Below are 19432 nucleotides of genomic sequence, written 5' to 3'. Positions count from 1 at the left end.
GAAGCTTTGGTTGTCCGGGCAACTCCTCCACCATGTGGTAAAACTCTGCAACTGAGCTTTATTGGGTATTCAGACATCGATTAAAGCAAATTTATAACTTGATTGAATATGCAGTAGCAGTATCTGATACGGTCAAAAAGAAATCCTGGACCGGATTCTGGCAGCATGGCAACCTTTGGTTTCCAGAAAAGTCAGCAGGAAAACCAATAAGAGCAATATGTGATTAGATTGAAATCTGATGTTTTCTGTTTATTGGTGTCTATTTGCCATTCAGTAGGTTCAACATTCAAAGTTTCCAAACAGTTTTTATAACAGAAAATATGATCGTTCCAACCTTGTGGATCAAAAATAAATTAACATTATCAATGGAGATGTCCCACATGAATAAATGTTTCAGTTTTTGCTATTTTATTGTCTTCATGTCACATTTCCTTCCTCTTCCAGCTGCTGGCTCTGTTGTGGGATCACAGCCACTCTCAGTCCTGTGCAGGATTCCCTGTTGCTGCATCCCAAATTGCTCTTCATTGCCCTATTTGAGCAGTAGGTGTTCATGTGATGAATACTGGCCTTGGCTTGGCAGCAGCCCATGGTGCTCATGATCCGATAGGCGTCTTTTCTGAAAGCCTTGGTGAAAATAGCATAAAGGAATGGATTGGCGCAAGAATTGATAGGGAAGAAGAGAACCAGCAGAATCTTGGAGTTAGTGACTGTGATGAGTGGAACCTTGAATGCGGCAGAGATGGCAAAAAAGAAGATGGGTGCCATGCACAGCAGGTCCGTGAAGATGAGCACGGCCATTCGCTTTGCAATCTTGGTATCTGCTCTGGGTTGACGGAACTCTGGATTCTTCACAGCCAAATAGATCAGCACGTAACAAACACATACGACGACGAAGGCCCCCACATTGAAGAGGAGGAGAATTATGATGAAGGCCTGTGCCAGAGGGGTTTCTATGTCCATGGGCAAGCACATGCTGACTTTGCTGTAGCTGCTTACGCCCACTAGGGGCAGCATCCCCATCCCCAGACAGATGAGCCATCCAGCTGCCATTATACTTGCTGCCTGAGAGAGACTCAGACGGCGATCTACCTGGAGAGCATTGGTGATGGTGTGCCAGCGCTCCAGTGTGATGGTGGAGAGTGTGTAGACCGACAGCTCCCCACCAAACACAGACAGGAAACCCGCGGCACTGCAGCCAGGCCCCGTCTGCCACTCAATGGCATGCTGACTGTAATAACCACGTGTGCGCACATCTACAATAGCTATCATTAGAAGGTAGATTCCAATGCACAGGTCAGCAAACGCCAGGTGACACATGAGGAAACGAGGCACCGTCCACTTGTTCCGGCTGACAAAGAAGACCAGTAGCACTGTCAGGTTGCCTGCGATCGCTAGTATGTTTATAAACCAAATTGCTACTCTGAGGAAACCAAAACCTGCAATGTCCTCACATGGATTGAAAGCATCTGCCTCAGGTGTGCAGAGCAATGTCGGTCGGGTCTGGCAGAAGTCCAGTTCTGGATAGTGGAAGTTTTCCTCTTCAAGACCTTCATCCTGGACGTAGAGATCATCATCTGCAATCACTGGCATATCCATAAGTAGGGTTGGATCTAAAGCTGCTCCGACGACACGCTGGACCCTGTTTTTTCAAGAGACAAATAGATTTATATGAAGACAAGATGAAGTACAAACAGCAAGCTGCCAATCAAACAAGGCAGGCAAACAAACCTGTTAGTTTGGTTTAAAGCTGTTGCATCACTTTCATCACAATAAGTGGATCCATTATTCCATGCAGGGCTGATGGGGGAAACCCTACACAAAAAGAAAGTCTGTGAAATAAGAAAATGCATCACCAGCATTTCCTGAATATTTTACTGTACTTGTAATTCTCATAAAGGCATTTTTGAGAATTTCTTACTCTATACTCTTTACTCTACTTTTAATTAAAACAATAGTCTAGTTACGTAAACTATTTAGTAGTAGAGGATGTAGATGAACTTTTACTTATTTGAGTACTTGAGCAAGTTCCATCAAGAAATCTTATCAGCCTATCTACTGGGAAATAAATGATTGAATGATCAGGTTAAATAGGAAAACGGAACCTTGTGCAATACAAACTGTTACCTGATTATTATTTTTGTTCATTTTACAGTTTCAGTGAACCAAAACAAACTGATTTGATGTATTCTTATATGTTATATTTGCCTCACTTTGTTTGTAGAATTATGTCTAATTTACATCTTAAGAAAGGTGCTTTACAATGTATTTAAGGTAAATGATGTAGGTGGATTTATATTATTTTTATTTATTCATTTATTAGGGGGGGGAGAATTAGTGTCCGGCCTTGGTGGAGGTCTGAACAGCACAAGTTAGCTAGATCGATGAGATGCACAGCCACCTGAGTGTGTTCCAGCTCAGCAGTGCGCAGCAGTGGCTGTTGTAGGTCAGATGGGCTTCACGCAGGCTCCACAGCCCCTGCAGAGGAGGAAGCCTCTTCAGTGCGTATGCAGACTGTGCCAGCAACACAAGGAGCGACTCCAAACCCTGTGCCGGTAAATGCCCGAGTGCTGTGGCCGAGACGTCCCTGTGAAAGAACACACCGTGCACACAGCATCGTCACAGGTAGAGGACTGCATAGGTGCAAGGCCTGATTAGGATCTGCTTACTCACACACACTTACACACACTCAAGACGGATGCACAGAGCAAACACTGCATTAAAAAAGGTCAGTTGCAGTAAAACCGTAGTGTTTGATAGAGAGGAACAGACGTGCTGGGGTAGGTGTGTGTGCATGTAGCCGTCTGTCTCGTCTTTTGAATACATAGACGAAGTTGAAGCAAAGGTAGTCCATCTGTTTGTCTCACTTACAGGACTCCAGGGCCTGTGGCTCCTTTGAAAGCGTCTCTGTGTATCACTCTGAGGTTTCGGTTATTCTTTAACACCCTGCAAAGAACAACGTTAAATGTTGTGAATGGTGAAATTCAAGTAAAATCATTTTCAGAATCGAAGGAAATGTGGAAAAAATACAGTTTATCGATCTTAGTCCCATTGAAGGCGTGGTCGTGGATTTCTCTGATGCCATTGTTGTACAGGTTCCTGCAATTTTCAAGAACATTATCATATTGTCATGTTTGTCTTATTCATTTCAGAGTCATGTAAGGAAAAGTGTATTCATTCTCTTACATTGTGACATATTCCTGTGTCATTCCGATGAAAGCATTGGGAGGTATCGCCAGTAGGTAAAGGTTGTCACAAATATCCCTGAAAAATCAATAAATTTCCTTTTCCAATTCTGTTATTAAGACAATTGTGTGAACTTATTTTAGATATAAGAGATGTACAGGTTTTAATTGAATTCAATAGATGTACTTACAAGAAAAACTCATATTCAAGGGACTGGATGGATGTGATGTCAGGAAAAGTTGTTATTCCCGTGTTTGAGATGCTCCTGTTAACACAAAGAAAAAAGTCTTATATCACTTGGAGTGCAAAGGTCACAGTTCTGTTTGTGTTATACAGTCTTAAACACATAGACTCAATTGCTAGTGTATATGGATAATTTAAACAGACAATTTGTTATGTGTTTCTCACAAGTATCGTAGTTTGGGGAGGTTGTTAAATGTCCTTTTGTTGATATGCATTAGACTCTTTGTGTTCTGAATTGAGCTGTAAAGAAATACAAAAACAGCTAAATGAAAGGTGGTGAATTTCAGTTAGTTATAGTTTTTGTTGTTTCAAATAATCTCAGCAAGTACTTACATTTCAGAGATGCTGAGCAGGTCATTAAATGCGAGAGTCTCAATGGTTTCCAGGGTAACGCTCTGGGAAATCTCACTATTACAACAGACAGACGACAATTAAGTTAATCCCAGGACCTTTGAGCTGTAACACTGAAAGATGAGACAAACAGCTGTTTGTTTATTGTTTGTATGTGCAAACACCAGGATTAGTTGGACAACTTATCTGAGATCTGATTCATTATAGCGGCTTAGGCCCTTTAAACAGATGTGGATGGGAACATTACAGACATCAAGATTCTAAAAAAACATTTTACATGACAATTTGTGTGGATATCACTACATTCAGTCTATTCAAGAGTATACTGTATACTGTACATTAGACAGGCAACATTTAGGGGTAGAAACAACTCAGATAGGCTGTTAATCCAACCCATATTTTGATCAGGTGCAGGACAAGATCAATACATTTAAATAAGGGAAAAGCATAGCAGTGATCACATGATACAAGACAGGGTGTACACCTTGATTACACCAAGACATTAACTGCAGCTTTTTACAAGATTATTCAAAGAGAGGATAAGTATCGCATGAAGTGATTGTTGTAACAACCATGTCAAGTCCATTTTAATTATACAACACATTTAAAAACAGGTTATGTTGACCCAAGTACTAAAACTATTTAGTGTTTTCTGTTTGTGAAACCTACCTAACAGGCAGCCAAAGAACCCTAAGAACCCTTTGGGCTCTTTGGGTGACTTCCCCTAGTTTCAGTCCCCGTCATCCCAGCCCTACCCGTCACCCATCACCCAGCCTCCCCTCACCCTCCTTCCTCCCCGCTGTCCCACCCTCACTGAAATGACACCAGCCCCTCCCGTAACATGACATGTGCTGTGACATTATTCATGATTCTCAAAGTAGTGTGTGTATGTCAATAATGTCATTAATAACGGGGATATCTTTCTCAATGATGTTATCCATTTATGTCACTTATCTATCTCTCACTACTATCATTTGCATAATTTGTTTATTGCAAATAAAAACGCTTGGTGAATCTTTTAACGCACACATGCATACACAAACATGCACTCTGCACTTCTAGAAGTAAGATAAGACAAATGGGGTTGGTCTCTCTCTCTCTCTCTCTCTCTCTCTTTCTCTCTCTCTCTCTCTCTCTCACTCTAATGTATCAACCCCACCTATCACTTGTTGCATACTAAGATAACATTTTCTAATAATTCCCCAAAATATAACATTCAGGTCTGGTTGGGTAATACAGTACATACTCAATTGGAGGAAACTGAAAGCGTATTGGTTTATTGAATGAAAAATGTACGAATTGATAAAAACACTGAGTGATGAATGTGCATGGTGTCTCCTGTGTGTAAAGATGAGCCATAACACACACATCACACTATATCTGATCACAAAAGTGTACACGGACATACACCCTTCAGTTTATTGGTAGCTTGGCTGCCACTGACTTTTATAGCACAAATGATTTCTATGTCACATCAGGAGTTAGACACATAGGTCACGTACATCCTCTGGACTCCCATCAGTCCCTCAAATGAATGGCTTGAAATAGTGTGCAGAGACAAGTGGTAGAGAATCCTAAAAAAAAAAAAAGAGCGGGGGTTACTTACTGACAGATGATTGAACAAAACCATAGCCATTGTGTATCAACACAAAGTTTAAAACTTCAAATATTATTAGGTGTCTTATCCATGCTAGTACTGGATGTGCTGAAAGATGACTGTTGAGTTTGAGATTTGAAACACTTTCAGATGCAGCATAGGCTTGTTGACGGTGACTTTCATACGTGGATGGGTCAGCCAGCCTTGATGTTCATGAACACTTATCAGGGGAGACTCAAGGTTCTGTGATTTACCAGAGGAGAGGTCAAGATTTCCAAACCTTCAAGGCTCATGACGATCCTCTATACGAGTGACGTCAGAAGCTGAGAGGATATAACAGTGTAATGGCAGAAGTGGACGGCAAAAGTTCAACTTGACATTTTCTTCATGGGTTAATTCATTTGCACCTAAGCAAGATCTAACAATAGAGGGTGTGGAGCTGTGGTGCTTTTACATCGTGAAGTCAAGCATGGAAGAATAAACACAAGAGGTATTTGCAGTAATATGTATGTATGCACAGTGTGTGTGTGTGTGTGTGTGTGTGTGTGTGTGTGTGTGTGTGTGTGTGTGTGTGTGTGTGTGCGTGAGTGAGTGCGTGCGTGCGTGCGTGTACTGTATATAGAGCATAGAACAAGAATAAGGTACATGTTGGGCACCAGGATTATAATGGAATAATGGAATGATGAACCCCAATTCCATCTTGCACCGTGATCTAGTCTTCACTGAGGCATATTATTGATTCTGCATAATAGCTAATTTCTAAAGATATCTAAAGAAATAATGGGTAAAGAAATCACAATGAATTATTGGCATAGATCATACAACATCGTCCCTGTACCAGTTTAACATTCAATTTTAATGTAGAACTAAATGACTTGTTAAAAGGAATCAAGCCAATGCGCCATATGCGTAATTACGCACAGCAAGTAGCCTCGTAACTGCAACAGAGCCTCATCGAAGACATACAATCTCATTATCTCCCATAATAACACAAACGTGCGCATTATTATTACCCATCACCACGATTATAACCAAATTCGTTAACGCATTTGAGTAGTTTGAACTTACAGCTTGGTGTCTCTGTAACCTGTCCGTAAAGCAGAGACTTGTGTCGCGTTGGTGCATTTGATTGTAGTGGGAAAGCACCGGCAGATCCTCGGACACACCAAACCCGAGGCGCACCTGCATCCAAATAAGAACCAAACTGAAGGAAAAAACAAAAACGACAGCGAGGTCCACATTGTTGAAATTGCGTGTGTGAGCCTTTCCACGCTGCACGACGTTCGAATTACGCAGAAGTCGGAGCATTTACGCATTTAAACATATTTGTCGCTCCCTTAAAGTGTCTTAATCGTTTAATTCCTATTCATTTAGCCAAAGACGAATGAAGCTCGACTCCACATTTCTGAGATGCTACTCGCTGTCTGCCTGTCCATCTGAGGCTGTCTCTCTCTGACTGTCCCTCCCTCTCTCACCACTTTCACCTGACTTAATACCACCGTACTGAGCTTTATAGCTTCATATCCCCCCTGATATTCAGGTGCCTTTACTTCCTGCTCCGGCAGAGGGTTATGTCTGGAAAACACACGATAAAGTGAAAAGGTGGTAAATCTGTGTTAGTACCATAAATACATTGGATTAATTTGGAAACAGAATATACAAATCGTTTTTTTTTTCTCTGAGTGGGCATTTGGACTTGCACAGGGGAAACCAATTGATACATTGGTACAACCACATGGAATGGAACTTTTATATCACTACTAGTTATTAATATCAATGTCTTTAAGTCAGAGTAATAACATTCAGAATTTGTAATGACATCATTTTTGCATTTTGAAGAGTCCCTGATTACCGGAAATGATTTTCAAAATACTTAAATTTGCATCTGTCGTGTTTTCAGTGCCACCCTTTCCCTCTTTGATTATGTTTGCTGCTGTAATAGCTTTGTGTTTAGGGATAATTAAAGTGATTTCTGCTGGCTCACACTTAAAAAGTCAATGACCGCATCCCTCAACAGGACAAGGTGACCCCAAGTCAAACGCTTCCCATAAGTCATTTGGCACCAGTTATATTGTTTAAGACAAGGCAACATCACATTGCCTTGACACAAAAAGGTTGGGTGCCAATTCACAACTCCGAAATGTGAAAATGTGGCACAAAGACCACATTTTCCTTTGTAAAAATGTGTCCTTTGTTAAAACCTGAACACATCAGAAAAACAATTCCTGTGTAAATAAAAGATTTGATCTAGAATCTTATATTCTTGTACATTTTCTTGTTAAATATTCATTAAATCCGCATATTGATTATATAGGGTGATCCATCAATGCATGGAATTAGGTTTACCAGTTAAACAAAGCATGTTGATGTCAGCAGGCCCAAATAACCTGCGGCTATTTAACCTAATCTCCACTAGGTGGCGACACAACAGAAAGAAACATAATTCATGTTTCCTTCTGTTATGTCGCCACCTAGTTCACCCTTTTGTTTTTTCTTTACAATCACGGACATAAAAAATGTATGACACATTTCCCCCATTCTTTATTTCGTATGTAAAAATTATCAAATGTCAAAGATGAACTTTTGTAAGTTTCTACTTATTTCAGATAAAATTGCGGTTTGTTGTTTTTACTGTGTGTACACGTAAGTGTACACGTCTGTATCAGGTGTACTTGAAACTCATTAAGAAGTTCATTAAGTTAAGCAATTATCAGAAATTTGCATTTATATCAACGCTTTCAACATAATGTACGCAATTTAGGTTTTTTAATTTTAATCCTATTCAATCCACCCCGTAAGCTACATGGTGATTATTTAAAAGTACTGGCACTATTTCTGGACGCTGCAGATATCATAACTTAATGTATATATTGCTATTGTCGCTTAAAACGGATCGTTACAAGCGTTGGAAGTTGTCGCTTATGACTACGTACTGTATTTCACCTCCTAAGTGCTGCGTTTCCGACAGCCCCTAAACGCAGCCATAGCTCAGCGCTAGTGAGTGACCGCTTCCACCGATCCAGGGTCAGTCTCTGAAACTCCGCTCCAGGGTGTTAGATCCACCAGTGGGTGTCGCCGTGCTGATTCCAAGTCACTCCTGACAGCAAACAACATCCTAGGAGCCAGTAGGAAGTGAAACTGGTAATCGTAGTGGACCGTAATGCGCTAGAGAGCTAACCGAACTTTAGAGGAGAAACTGGAAAACAAGAACCCAGACGACATTTTTTTCCTAACTAGTTCTCCATTTAGCTGTTAGCAATGGACAAACTGCGTCGTGTTCTAAGCGGACAAGAGCAAAATGAGGAGTTGGGTCTCACTGCACAGGTAACGAAAGCTACGAGCTAATGTTTATACTGGTTGAATAGTCATGCGTTATTAAGTAACAATTAACTTTAAACGGTATCATACTGTTTAGTGGTTTGACTAGTCAGACATAATTGTTAATCGAATGTTACATATTATTTTTATCGAGTGCATAAGTGAGTTTAACCATACTTGCATTCAAACTGTAGCATTCTCCTGCTGACGTTCAACCGATACAGTATTCAGTATTCATGAAATGCTACTACGCACAAAATGTCGCCTAGGTAAACGTTAACAAGCTACCAATAAGGTCTTATTTTTAAAATGTTCGTCACTCAACGGAATTAAAAACGTATCGCAACTGGCTGTGCCAAACTTCTAAAAAGTCTAGTCACTATTTTTTAATTTGTACAAATAATATATATTAAAAAACCGTCGACTGATTTTCTGATACACACCAGGCATTGCTTGTATGTTATATTTAAAGTTTGCCTGGTATGTGTGTATAAACAACATTAAACCATAGTAATTTAGAGGAACAAATCAATGATACAGACGAATTTCACGTGACAGATATAAAGGTATCCTGTGTTCATGTTATTACATGTCAACACTCATTTATATTCATGAATGGAAATCTTGGAGTGTCACATTCAGCGTATTCGTCATTTCCTTTTCTTATTAATTGTACTTGTTTCTGTGTTAACACTTTTTACACGCATTCATAAGGAGGAGGAAAACACGAGGTAAGAAGTTGACTGACCTTTGTGTTTCATCTGAAATTAGATTGTGAAGATGATAGGGTGGTTAAAGCAATACTAAGATACTTTATTTCACAGATTCTGGTTAAAAGATTCATGTTTGTTGCACCTTTGACGATGCATTAAAAGGTCATCACTAATCTCTACGCACATGTAGCTGTGCTCATCGTGCCACAGGCCAAAAACAGAATGCAGCGGAACATGTTTACCACTAGTTTCACTCATTCAGAAACTCGACAAGCCTCCTTTTGCACAACAAACCCTGAAGTCAAGTCTGTCGACGTAGGGGAGCGTTGCATAGTCAGTGGCAGCAGCTGCTTGTTGAACAGATTCTTCAAGCAGGCAGATCCAGATGTTGTAGATGTTAAGGCCATAGGGACATAATTCTACTTTTTGTGCAGCTTGACTAGTGAAGCGCAGCAGCACAAACCTTACTCCATTATTGCTGCTATTTTATCTCTTCAGTGCTAAAGTGAAGCAGGTGATGTATAAAACCCCCAAACACCACTGCATTTTATTTACATATTAACTGTCAATAAGGTTGCAAAAACATTGAACAGTGTGGTGACTGCATGTAAGTTAAGATCCGTATCAAGAGTGTGCAGTTTGCTCTTGCAGTCAACCATAGCGTGTTATTTCCTGTGACAGTGGTTGTGTGTTCTTCGTCTTCGATGTGTCACGTTTCTTACATCATGGCAGACTCTATTTGATTTTAATACAAAATACAAACCTTCCCCAGATGATATGTGGGTTTTTACAAATGTTAGAGTAGTTCATTTGAGTCGTATGATGCAACTACAACGTCTCCCTCTCTGGCTACTATGGAATAACTACAATTCATTTCACAGCATGTCTACAATTTGCTCGGAAACACACTAGTAGCAATCTTTTAAATAGATTTTTATTCTCCTTTCTCGTACATTTTACGGCCCATTCCACATCACAGCTCTTGTCGTCCTGTATGCATGTGACATTGTAGGAAAAAGAGTATAAATAGCAGGTATCACATTTTTAAATCATGCTGTCAAATGCCCTTCTGTTTCTTTGACTTGAACTTTCAGATAGCCACTGTGTGTTTTTCCCCTTTGGCTTCAGCTCATGTGGCATAATCATCAGTAGGAAGCCTGCAGTTCTTTCTGCAGGTCATCTCGTGACATCCTCTTATTGTTCTCACAGGTCCTTGATGCCAGCACTCTCAGCTACAGCACCAGGGTGAAATGGTTCGTCATATGCTTTGGTGCAGGCATCCTGTGTTCACTACTTGTGAGTGTTGCCGCTTGTCTTAAGGCTGCGTAACACCCCGTCAAACGCTCACAGCCAAACATCACATGATAGCTTAGATGTGAGGTTTATATGTAGCATGTCTTCATTGTCCCCGTGAGTAGTCAGCATGCACTCTCCAGCTCTTACATAGTTAACTTGACATTGCTAATTCCCCGTTCTTCTGGGGTTCCTTTGCAAACGACTCTGATATGAACCGAAAGGGGAAATGTGACAGTTGGTGCTGTTGAATTAAGATGTCACTCACTGATGACACTGTGTAACCACAGATAGTTTACACACACCCACAAAGTATGAGCACGCCTCCCTGACGAGGCCTGAGTGTTGAAAGGCAGACAGTTGTGGGCTGTGTGTTAACATGCACTGCCAATCAGGTAGTGATGTTCAGAGAAAGTATTCTCTTATGACACTAGGGGGAGCTCATATTTCTTATTAAAAGCATTTAGCTGCCTACAAAATGTCTATATTGTTTTTTCAATAATACAACAAACAGAGTATCTTTACAATATGACCTTGGCTGCTTTCTTTTCCTGCATAACGCCTCCATGATGTGTGTTTACGTTATCTTGCAGTGTGGAGGTAACTTAACTGTTTGCTGTCTTATCAGGGTACAGCGCTGTTGTTCCTCCCTAATGGGCTCAAGTTTTTCGCTGTGTTCTACACGATAGGGAATATCGCAGCTCTTTCCAGGTAAGACGAGAGTTTTGCCGATTCTAGATTTGTCTTAATATCATAATTTGTGTGATCGCATTTGGGATTTCCTCATCTGTTAACCAGTGAAACTCAGGATTTCATTTCATACCCTTTCACCTTGTTTTCCCACACGGTCTTCTATTTGTACTCGTACTTAACGTAGGAGAGTTTTATGGGGTTATATATGTTACACATGAACAACCTTTGAGCTTTCCTAAATAAATGCAGGAACTGTTTTTCAGTGTCCTTATAGGGAGGACGGAGCTAAACAGCCGGCTCTCAGGTCCAGCAGCCACCACTGCACTTTATCTGAAAGAAGCATACATATATCACAACCTGATCAATAAGACACCTGCAGTCGTGGTAATTTGACACAACTTGGGTTTGTGGTGCTTTTAGACAACACATTCAGATTCTTGTTAAGTATGCACAAAGAAGGGAGCTTCCAGATGTGAATGCACATCCTTTCCACCTGCAGCAGCATCCATGCAGCACAGAGAGTGAAAGAAACCGTGTGAGGCTTTGTCACTTCTGATTGAGATATAGGTTTATAGAATACGGCCACAGGATTGAGAGATATCTTGATGAATATCCAAAATCTCAACTTCCTGTCAAATCGACGCTAAGATGCTGCTTGGTTGACTGAAGACTGAAAAAGCTCCTGTGACTTAACTGAGTTGGAGGAGACTGAGAATAACAAGTCTTTTATTATTACCATTATTATTATTATTATTCTGGTCTGGTTACTCTTATATAATAACAAAATCTCCAAGCTGATCCCCTCTATTTTAACGCACACGCCCACACACACACACACTCACTCTCTGTGAGTGAGAGTGTGTGTGTGGGTGGGTGGGTGGGTGGGTGGGGGAACCACAATGCGGAACTATGACGTGCTGTGCTGAGGAATTATTCTTAGACCTTTACTCTTTACTCTCACTTTATGAATGCATTTGTTCTCAGTCACAACAGCAATCGGCCATACTGATGCTACATGTGTAGGTTACTGCCTGTAGGAACATTCTGTTTTCAAGCAGACTGAGTACTTGTTCCCTTGATTTGCTGCATCAGAGCAGCAAGAGTAAGGGATGATGTCATTGTGATTCTGCTTACTATACGTTTCAGGGGAAATATCACAGATAATAGTTCATTCTTTTGGCAGTCTTAATGTCATCAACAGAGCAGAGTTTAGAATCACAGAGTCACAAGATAGTTTACTTCAGTAATCCTCTTAATCTTGGTAATCCAGGTTCTGCGGATGTCTTTGGCTTTTTTTGACAGGTATTGAACCACTGACAGGATTTGTTTTCAGGGCAGGACAGTCTCTATTTTCAGGTATCATATGTCAAATAGGTTTAGAGATGCAAAGAAAGTGGGTCACCTTGAGCTTTCAGAGCCCAGGACACTGAACTAAAGCAGGAGGAAGACCACAAGAAGGAGTGTCATATAGGGGGAGAGATGTCTGGCAAAATAGATTAAGTCAGTATCAGTATAACGACAACAACAATAATACGTTTATTGTATGTAACGCCTTTCTCACACCAAAGGTCACATTCCATGATGAGCACAATTGTAAAACAGAAAGAAAATAGGGAGTTAAAAATCAGCAGCATATACGAGAGTTTGGATGCTGCTACACTAAATGATCAGGTCTAAAGGACAACCAAGGGCAGGGAACAGAGAGTAGGTCAGTGTCAGAAGACTCAGACGTTCAGAAAGACGACGGGGAGCCAGACCGTTTAGCTCTTTGGAAATTAAGATGTGTGGTTTGAATTGATTGCGAGCAGTTATAGGCAGCCATTGTAGTTGGTAGAGATCCGGAGTGATGGGGCAAATTTTTCAGTATGAATCAGCATGTTCAGTCAGGGATGACTCACTAATTCCTCTTCATCTCTGACCCTTGATATTGCCTCGATTAGTCAAATCCCAGTTCGCGTGGCTGATGGAAGCTCAAGGAAATCTAATTATTATCCTTGTAATAATTCATGAAACTGATTCACCATAGAAGGGCCGGGTGGTTTCCCGGCCTCCGGTAGATTTCCTCCTCCGAAGTCATCGGCAGTAGGCAGCACCGGGCGAGCATCGTGTGTGTGCGTGAGAATCGTGAGTGTCTTTCTCACGCTGAGGGGATGATAACACCATCGGCTCTCCGCAGACCAATAGAGAGAGTCTGCGTCAGCACAGACAGTTCTAATGTCTCAGCTAACAGCTGTGATGCTCCACGCAGTCCCTCTACCCACTCAGAACCGGAGGCCTTTGTCTCGTTTACCAACGTCACGCATGCATCATGCATGAGGCTTTGGGTGTAACATCAAGGTGTAAGGGCATGAAATATTAACCCCCTAATAGGTGCGGCATGGATTGTCAATGTGATGATCTTGTGCTGTCAATCAGAAGAGATTTATTCATACATACTGTATGTGCTATGTATGTCTGTATAAGAAACATGAGGTCATACAGACAATATTAGTTCTGTAATTTTGGAGCTTTGGAACTAATTTTTTGTTTGTATGTCTCGTGTGCGTCGTTGTCATCGCTGAGCACCGCCATGATGTTTGTATCCATCATTTCATTCAAAGCATCAGTTGCTCAGTTGTATAATTGTTTTCTTTTGTTTTCTTTTTAAAGCACCTGCTTCCTAATGGGACCATTTAAACAGCTGAAACGCATGTTTGAACCAACGCGACTGATAGCAACCATTGTTATGCTGGTAAATGCTTTATTTGTCTCATTCTCACTTTTTTAAATTTAACACCAAAAGATGTAAAATGCCTGGAGCCTGCTGAGTTTGTATTATTAAGTTCAATTTAGGAGCTGGTGCTTAAGACCAGGACCATGATGTCTTGAAGTGTCTTAGAAGACGAATTTAGACATACACACACGCGCACACACACACACACACACACACACACACACACACACACACACACACACACACAGTGACTTCCCTAAGGTTAAAAATTTACCACCACTGTGAAAGTTTAAAGGAAATCACGGAAGCATTCTGAATCCTCTTTCCCCTCTCTTTCCCCAGCTCTGCCTTGTCCTAACGCTTTGTGCCGTGTTTTGGGTAAGTTGACAGTAATATGACGTTACACAGATGTCTAACACAGTTACACACGGAACTACACAGGTGCCGTGTTTGACCACATTGTGTGTTTCTCTGCAGTGGCATAAAAAGGGTCTGGCCATCATCTTCTGTATTCTGCAGTTCTTGGCAATGACATGGTAAGTCTGAACTCGTCTCAACCAACTTCACTATCTTAAGGAACATCATTTGGATTCATTCTCTCCTCATTCTCAGTGATAGAGAACTGCTTTTGTTGGGTTAAATCCTGTAAACGTGCATAATCATCTTTACATTGTTAATAGGTAAAGACTACTGTCACTCAACAGCCATGGCCCATTTCAGCGAGTGGTTTTGTGATAAGACTGTTTGATCCGTTGCCTGTCGGTACGGTTGGTCACGGTATGTTTGCCATATAGGGGAACATACTAGAGGTGTTAATGATTAACTAGTTATCATTTAACTGGTATTAACAATTAAGCTGGTTAGGAAAACATTGAACCCATAGCATGATAGCATACTAATGTCATCATAAAGTTAGGTGTCCCGTCATCAGTCTACGATCACAGATTACATCAGTATATTAGTGAAGTAGATAAGATAACTCTTCATACTTAAGTTAGGCTTTCATATTTATACACCTAACGAATCCATGCTGGTTTTTAAAAGAATACAGACCAACCTACAGACTCTAAAGCAGCACTCTTTATGGTTTGACGAGCTAAAGGTTACCGGGGTTAAGCTTCCGCTGAGCGTCAGCTGAAATGTCCTTTTGATTGATGTGAATCGGCATGTCAGCACTTGTGCGTCGGTTAATGTGAGCATATTTGCACAGCGCCAGTTTCCGTGTGTGAAGAGGGAAGAGAGGCAATAGTCTACCGTGTCACTGAGCAAGATTGCGTTGGCCTCATTACTCCTCTGCTACACAGCGCCTACACTCGCTTCTGGGCTGTCTGTAGCTCTGACGCATCACCGTGGATACCACAAGTCACACATCTAACGCTCTATTCTGAACAGATTGGGGACATAGTGTCCTCCTACGAAGGCTCTCAAATGTCTGCGTGAACGTTCTGTAATAGGCTGTCTTGGCCCACACGACGGGTATGCAGCTGGGCAAAGTCTAGATTCAGGAATGGAGCGTTTACTGTCACGTCAAGCGGCAACAATGCAGTCTGTGTACTTTCAGCTCTGTAACAAAAAGTGAAAGTACAATTAAAGACCTCAGCAGGATTAAAGAACTCAGTGAAATGAAGGAACTGTTAAAATAGTTCAGCTAGAAGTCAGAAAGAAGGATTTAAGAGTGAGTCAAGCTCATGTTCAGTTCATGACACAATAAGAGATGTGTTGATTGAACTGTATGAGTCCTATTAGCTGTGTAGTTGTATTGGCTTGTTGTGTAATTGTTACCACACTACACCTTCTTCTTCCATAACGTAAGCCCTGTGTAAACTCAGACAGCAGAGGGTTCCTACTAATATAGTTTAAAGGTAATCGCGCCCTGGCTGATCCTGAAGTTAATCATTCAACTGTTCTACCAGATTCCTCGCATATTTGAAATAACTATATTTGATCAAAGGCTGCGTCGACGACAGTATTTATGCTCTCAAGTACAACAGATTATAATGTTTGTTGTACTCGGTTCTTGGCGACCATTCTTCCAGCCCCGGGACTCATTAGCATGCAGATTACAGTGTACCCTTCACAGACTGTCACGATTATATAATCTCCTCTGCCCCGGCGATATCAAAGATCCCTCTGTTGGCTTCATGATTAGTCCATTCAGCGCAGCGACGGCGTCTCTGTGTCTTTGGTGGAAACGCTGCCGTTCCAGACGTAATGTGGAGTCAAATTCTATCCCAGTTGCACTTTGGAAGAGATTCCTCTGCCTCTGATTCCAGTATTTGGTTCTATGTCACTGGTTCTCTGGGCGGTTTTGTAACACTTGATTGTCCTCTCTCTCTCTCTTTCAGGTATAGCATCTCTTACATTCCATTTGCCAGGTAAGACAACAGGACTGTGTGAAAGTATACCGGATATTGCATTTGTAAATCAATGTCCTCAAGCACGTAGACAGTCTTGAAGCCTTCTGCACCCGTGTGTCTCTTCACCTGAACACCAGGAACAGAGTGTAGCCTTCACGTAAGCGCGCTGACTGACACAAAGGGGTACGGACGCACGTTACATCATACCTCCATTGTGTGTCGTTAGGTAGTTTCCTCCACCAGTTACCACGTCCACGTAGAAACTAGGAAATGGAGACACCGGACACGTTTTTCCTCTCTTTTGTCGCTCAACTTGTCTCTTGCCCACGAACGACGCTGGACGGCGCACCGCCCCCCACACAGAAACACAACACACTTGTAGGTTATACAATGACACCACAACCCTGGAGCTGGAGCTTGTTTTTTTATTTACCTCCCAACATACCTGCTGTTGCCTCCACCATATGTCAGCATCGACCCCCCGCCAGCACCGACGCAGGCGCTCTGACCGCGTCGACAAATGGCAGCTCGTTTGTTTTGACATTCCTCCTCCACGCTCGACCCTAAAAAACTTATTTACTTCATTCGTAAACTCATTGAGAAACCGTATTTAAGATGTTGATTTGCAATAATCCTCTCAGAGACGTAAATATCAAATTATTCCTGCTTTTGATTCGGCGTTTGGTCCTCGCAGTGATCTTACATTAAGCTCAGCGGGGAGGAGGGGGAATGCACGCTGATAAGATCTCTACAGCTGATGGTGTTTCTGTCAGATAATATGACCTCTCTGCGGTTTGGATAGTGTCAGAAGAAAATGCAATTAAGAGTCTAATTCCTTTATAAATCTTTTATAAAGGAACAGATTGTATTAGCAGATCTTTTGAGTGGTTTTCAGCGCCGACTCCCCCTTCGCTCCACCTCGGTGCCTCCCTTCAGGCGAGGGCGTGAGGTGGGTATGTTGTTTTGCCAGTCCAGCTGTTAGGAGGTTTATCTCTCGTGTGGTGGGAGATCAAGCGCCCCCCCACTCCCCCACCCCTACTAAGTGCTTTGTGTATTTGGGAAACCCTATAATCCTGCCTGACAGCTGAGCGAGCCCCGTAACCAACCCACACACCCCCCCCCTCCCCCAAACCAAACCCAACCCCAACGCTAACAACAATACACAGCTGAGACAAAGACCTTTCCTCTGCCAGCCGTCCCCAAACACACATTCCTAAGGAGAAATGCAAATGTGGCGGCTCCCTTCAGGCGTCACCGTCCAAATCCCCGTTCACCACATATTTGTTACTCCTTTGTTATTGTTTTTGTTGTTTTGTCAACATATTATTGCCATTTCTCTCTAAGCCTCTTACTTAAATCCATTTTTCATTTCCTTTTTTCGCGATTGGATTATTCCTTTGTTTACATATTTGGATCTCCATTATTTTTTCCGAAAGCAGAAAAGCCGCGTGTGCCTGTGTGGTCATCAAATCTGATTGAATACATTTGACCTCATTGCTTATTTTTCACCTCTCCCACCTGCAGCCTGTGGTGAAACCTGCTGCTCTGGCACTTTCTGTATTGCTTTTAGGCACAGCTGTTACTCACATGGTTAATCAGAAATGGGGAGGGGGACGGGGTTTCTCTGTGGCGTATCTTTTATTCATGGAGTTTTTAGGGGAACTAACCCCTTGCATCAACCCTGGAGGGAGTTCATAAAAAGCAAAAGGAGGGGCTGGCCGTGGAATGTTCTGACCGGCCGCACAGAGCGGACGAATCAGAGCAGCAGGAAGGAGCGAGTCGCCCCGTCTACCCACGACACCCCCTCCTCCCCTCCTCCCCTCCTCCCCTCCCCAGACTGATTATGATCCCCTCACCCTTCTCCTTTTTAACCTTGACGCCTTTCACACCTCCCACGCCGAGATACTCGTCTGACAGGGGAAGTCTGCATAGCAACACGCCCGACGGAAGAAGAGGCAATGGTGTGCGGTTGCCTTGGTAATCAGTCATAATGCTTCACCACGCAGTACCTGAAGAAAAGGGAGCCCCCTCAGTCTGAACACGCTGTGTGCTCCCCCCCCGACACAACACACTCACTTATTCATCTCAAGCCCCTCCCTAGTCGTCATAACAAAGGACAGAAGTGCTTTTATTTCTGTCATATTTCATTTTGCACGCTTGACAGAAGCAGGAAATGTGCTGGGAGGCGGCATTGGCTGGATTCAGTCATTCCTGAATCATTTCACCAAAATGTTGAATTCCTTTCCGTCTTTGTTTGGTTTTTATTTTAATTTCATTGACATTTTCTTCTCTTTTTCTTCCTTCGCAGGGACGCCGTCATGAAATGCTTCACAACCTGTATCAGTTAGGACACCGGTGTCCACAATTTCACAGGAGGACTGGTCCAAAAATGCAAACTGCAAGCACAGTGGCTTTGTAAATTACACACCAATATGTTTGTTTCTTTTCTCTTTTTTTTTTTACGCGATATCTCCCAATGTTTCCACCGTAGCTTCTTACAACTGTGAACCTTCACTTTCATTTCTAGTTGATGCCCTGTTACTATGATCAAAGACACTTAACACTTAGCAAGTGAGTGAGAAATGAGTGCTTTTAATTCTTAATGTATTTAAAATATTCATGCATTTTCTTGCGCATTTTATACCTTCTAAGTGCAGGGACATGATTTTTAACTTTACATTGCTATGAGGTGCCTTACTGTATTTTATATAGATAACCCTAATAGATATTGATAGATTGATACAGATATACACATACTTATATATATATAGATATATTTATGAACAGATTTCTAACAGCCTTATAGTATATTGACATAATTAGCAGTGTGATTTTGTGTTTCAGTGCTTCTTTATAAATGCCAAATCCACTTTGGTCTTTTAGCTTCTAACTTCACACACACACACACACACACACGTGGATGAGTTGACATTAAAGCGATCATTCTGTCTTTCAGCATTTTGCCTCTGTG

The 19432-nt window shown here is 41.8% G+C and overlaps 2 protein-coding genes across 3 annotated transcripts; one reads left to right on the top strand and one right to left on the bottom strand.

The window, feature by feature from the left end:
* Window positions 1–18: 18 nt before the first annotated feature.
* On the bottom strand, window positions 19–9423 carry lhcgr (luteinizing hormone/choriogonadotropin receptor). 2 transcript variants are annotated; one of them, XM_076162764.1, is made up of 12 exons: window positions 8870–9423; window positions 6443–6556; window positions 5280–5351; window positions 3760–3834; window positions 3592–3666; window positions 3374–3448; window positions 3184–3261; window positions 3028–3096; window positions 2869–2943; window positions 2399–2584; window positions 1729–1812; window positions 19–1639 (listed from the first exon to the last, which is right to left on the bottom strand). In XM_076162764.1, exons 1-12 carry the CDS (start codon window positions 8887–8889, stop codon window positions 418–420), a joined length of 2145 nt encoding a protein of 714 aa, XP_076018879.1. In that variant the 5' UTR covers window positions 8890–9423; the 3' UTR covers window positions 19–417. The 2 variants fall into 2 exon arrangements, with proteins under 2 accessions (XP_076018879.1, XP_076018871.1); XM_076162756.1 differs by lacking the exon at window positions 8870–9423 and having other exon boundaries at window positions 6443–6615.
* On the top strand, window positions 8358–19416 carry sft2d1 (SFT2 domain containing 1). Its single transcript, XM_076162776.1, has 8 exons — window positions 8358–8698; window positions 10615–10701; window positions 11327–11409; window positions 14041–14122; window positions 14447–14482; window positions 14582–14640; window positions 16450–16479; window positions 18770–19416. The coding sequence occupies exons 1-8, from the start codon at window positions 8633–8635 to the stop codon at window positions 18807–18809; spliced, it is 483 nt and encodes a 160-aa protein (XP_076018891.1). The 5' UTR covers window positions 8358–8632; the 3' UTR covers window positions 18810–19416.
* The last annotated feature ends 16 nt before the right edge of the window (window positions 19417–19432 follow it).

The sequence above is a fragment of the Genypterus blacodes genome, unplaced genomic scaffold, assembly GCF_046128005.1.
Source record: "Genypterus blacodes isolate CSIRO-AG114 ecotype Tasmania unplaced genomic scaffold, CSIRO-AGI_Gbla_v1 ptg000012l_1, whole genome shotgun sequence".
NCBI lineage: Eukaryota > Metazoa > Chordata > Actinopteri > Ophidiiformes > Ophidiidae > Genypterus > Genypterus blacodes.
The sequence above is the reverse complement of the archived record's forward strand: the minus strand, read 5'-3'. Positions and strand labels throughout refer to the sequence as shown.

Excerpts from the sequence above, each read along its gene's own strand:
- lhcgr (XM_076162756.1), bottom strand. The coding sequence starts at position 6,615 with ATGTGGACCTCGCTGTCGTTTTTGTTTTTTCCTTCAGTTTGGTTCTTA. Across the intron at positions 5,352-6,442 it reads GGTTACAGAGACACCAAGCT|GATTCTCTACCACTTGTCTC; the intron begins GTAAGTTCAAAC and ends TTTTTTTTTTAG. Across the intron at positions 1,813-2,398 it reads CTGAGCTGGAACACACTCAG|GGTTTCCCCCATCAGCCCTG; the intron begins GTGGCTGTGCAT and ends CTTTTTGTGTAG.
- sft2d1 (XM_076162776.1), top strand. The coding sequence starts at position 8,633 with ATGGACAAACTGCGTCGTGTTCTAAGCGGACAAGAGCAAAATGAGGAG. Across the intron at positions 11,410-14,040 it reads AATATCGCAGCTCTTTCCAG|CACCTGCTTCCTAATGGGAC; the intron begins GTAAGACGAGAG and ends TTCTTTTTAAAG. Across the intron at positions 16,480-18,769 it reads TCTTACATTCCATTTGCCAG|GGACGCCGTCATGAAATGCT; the intron begins GTAAGACAACAG and ends CTTCCTTCGCAG.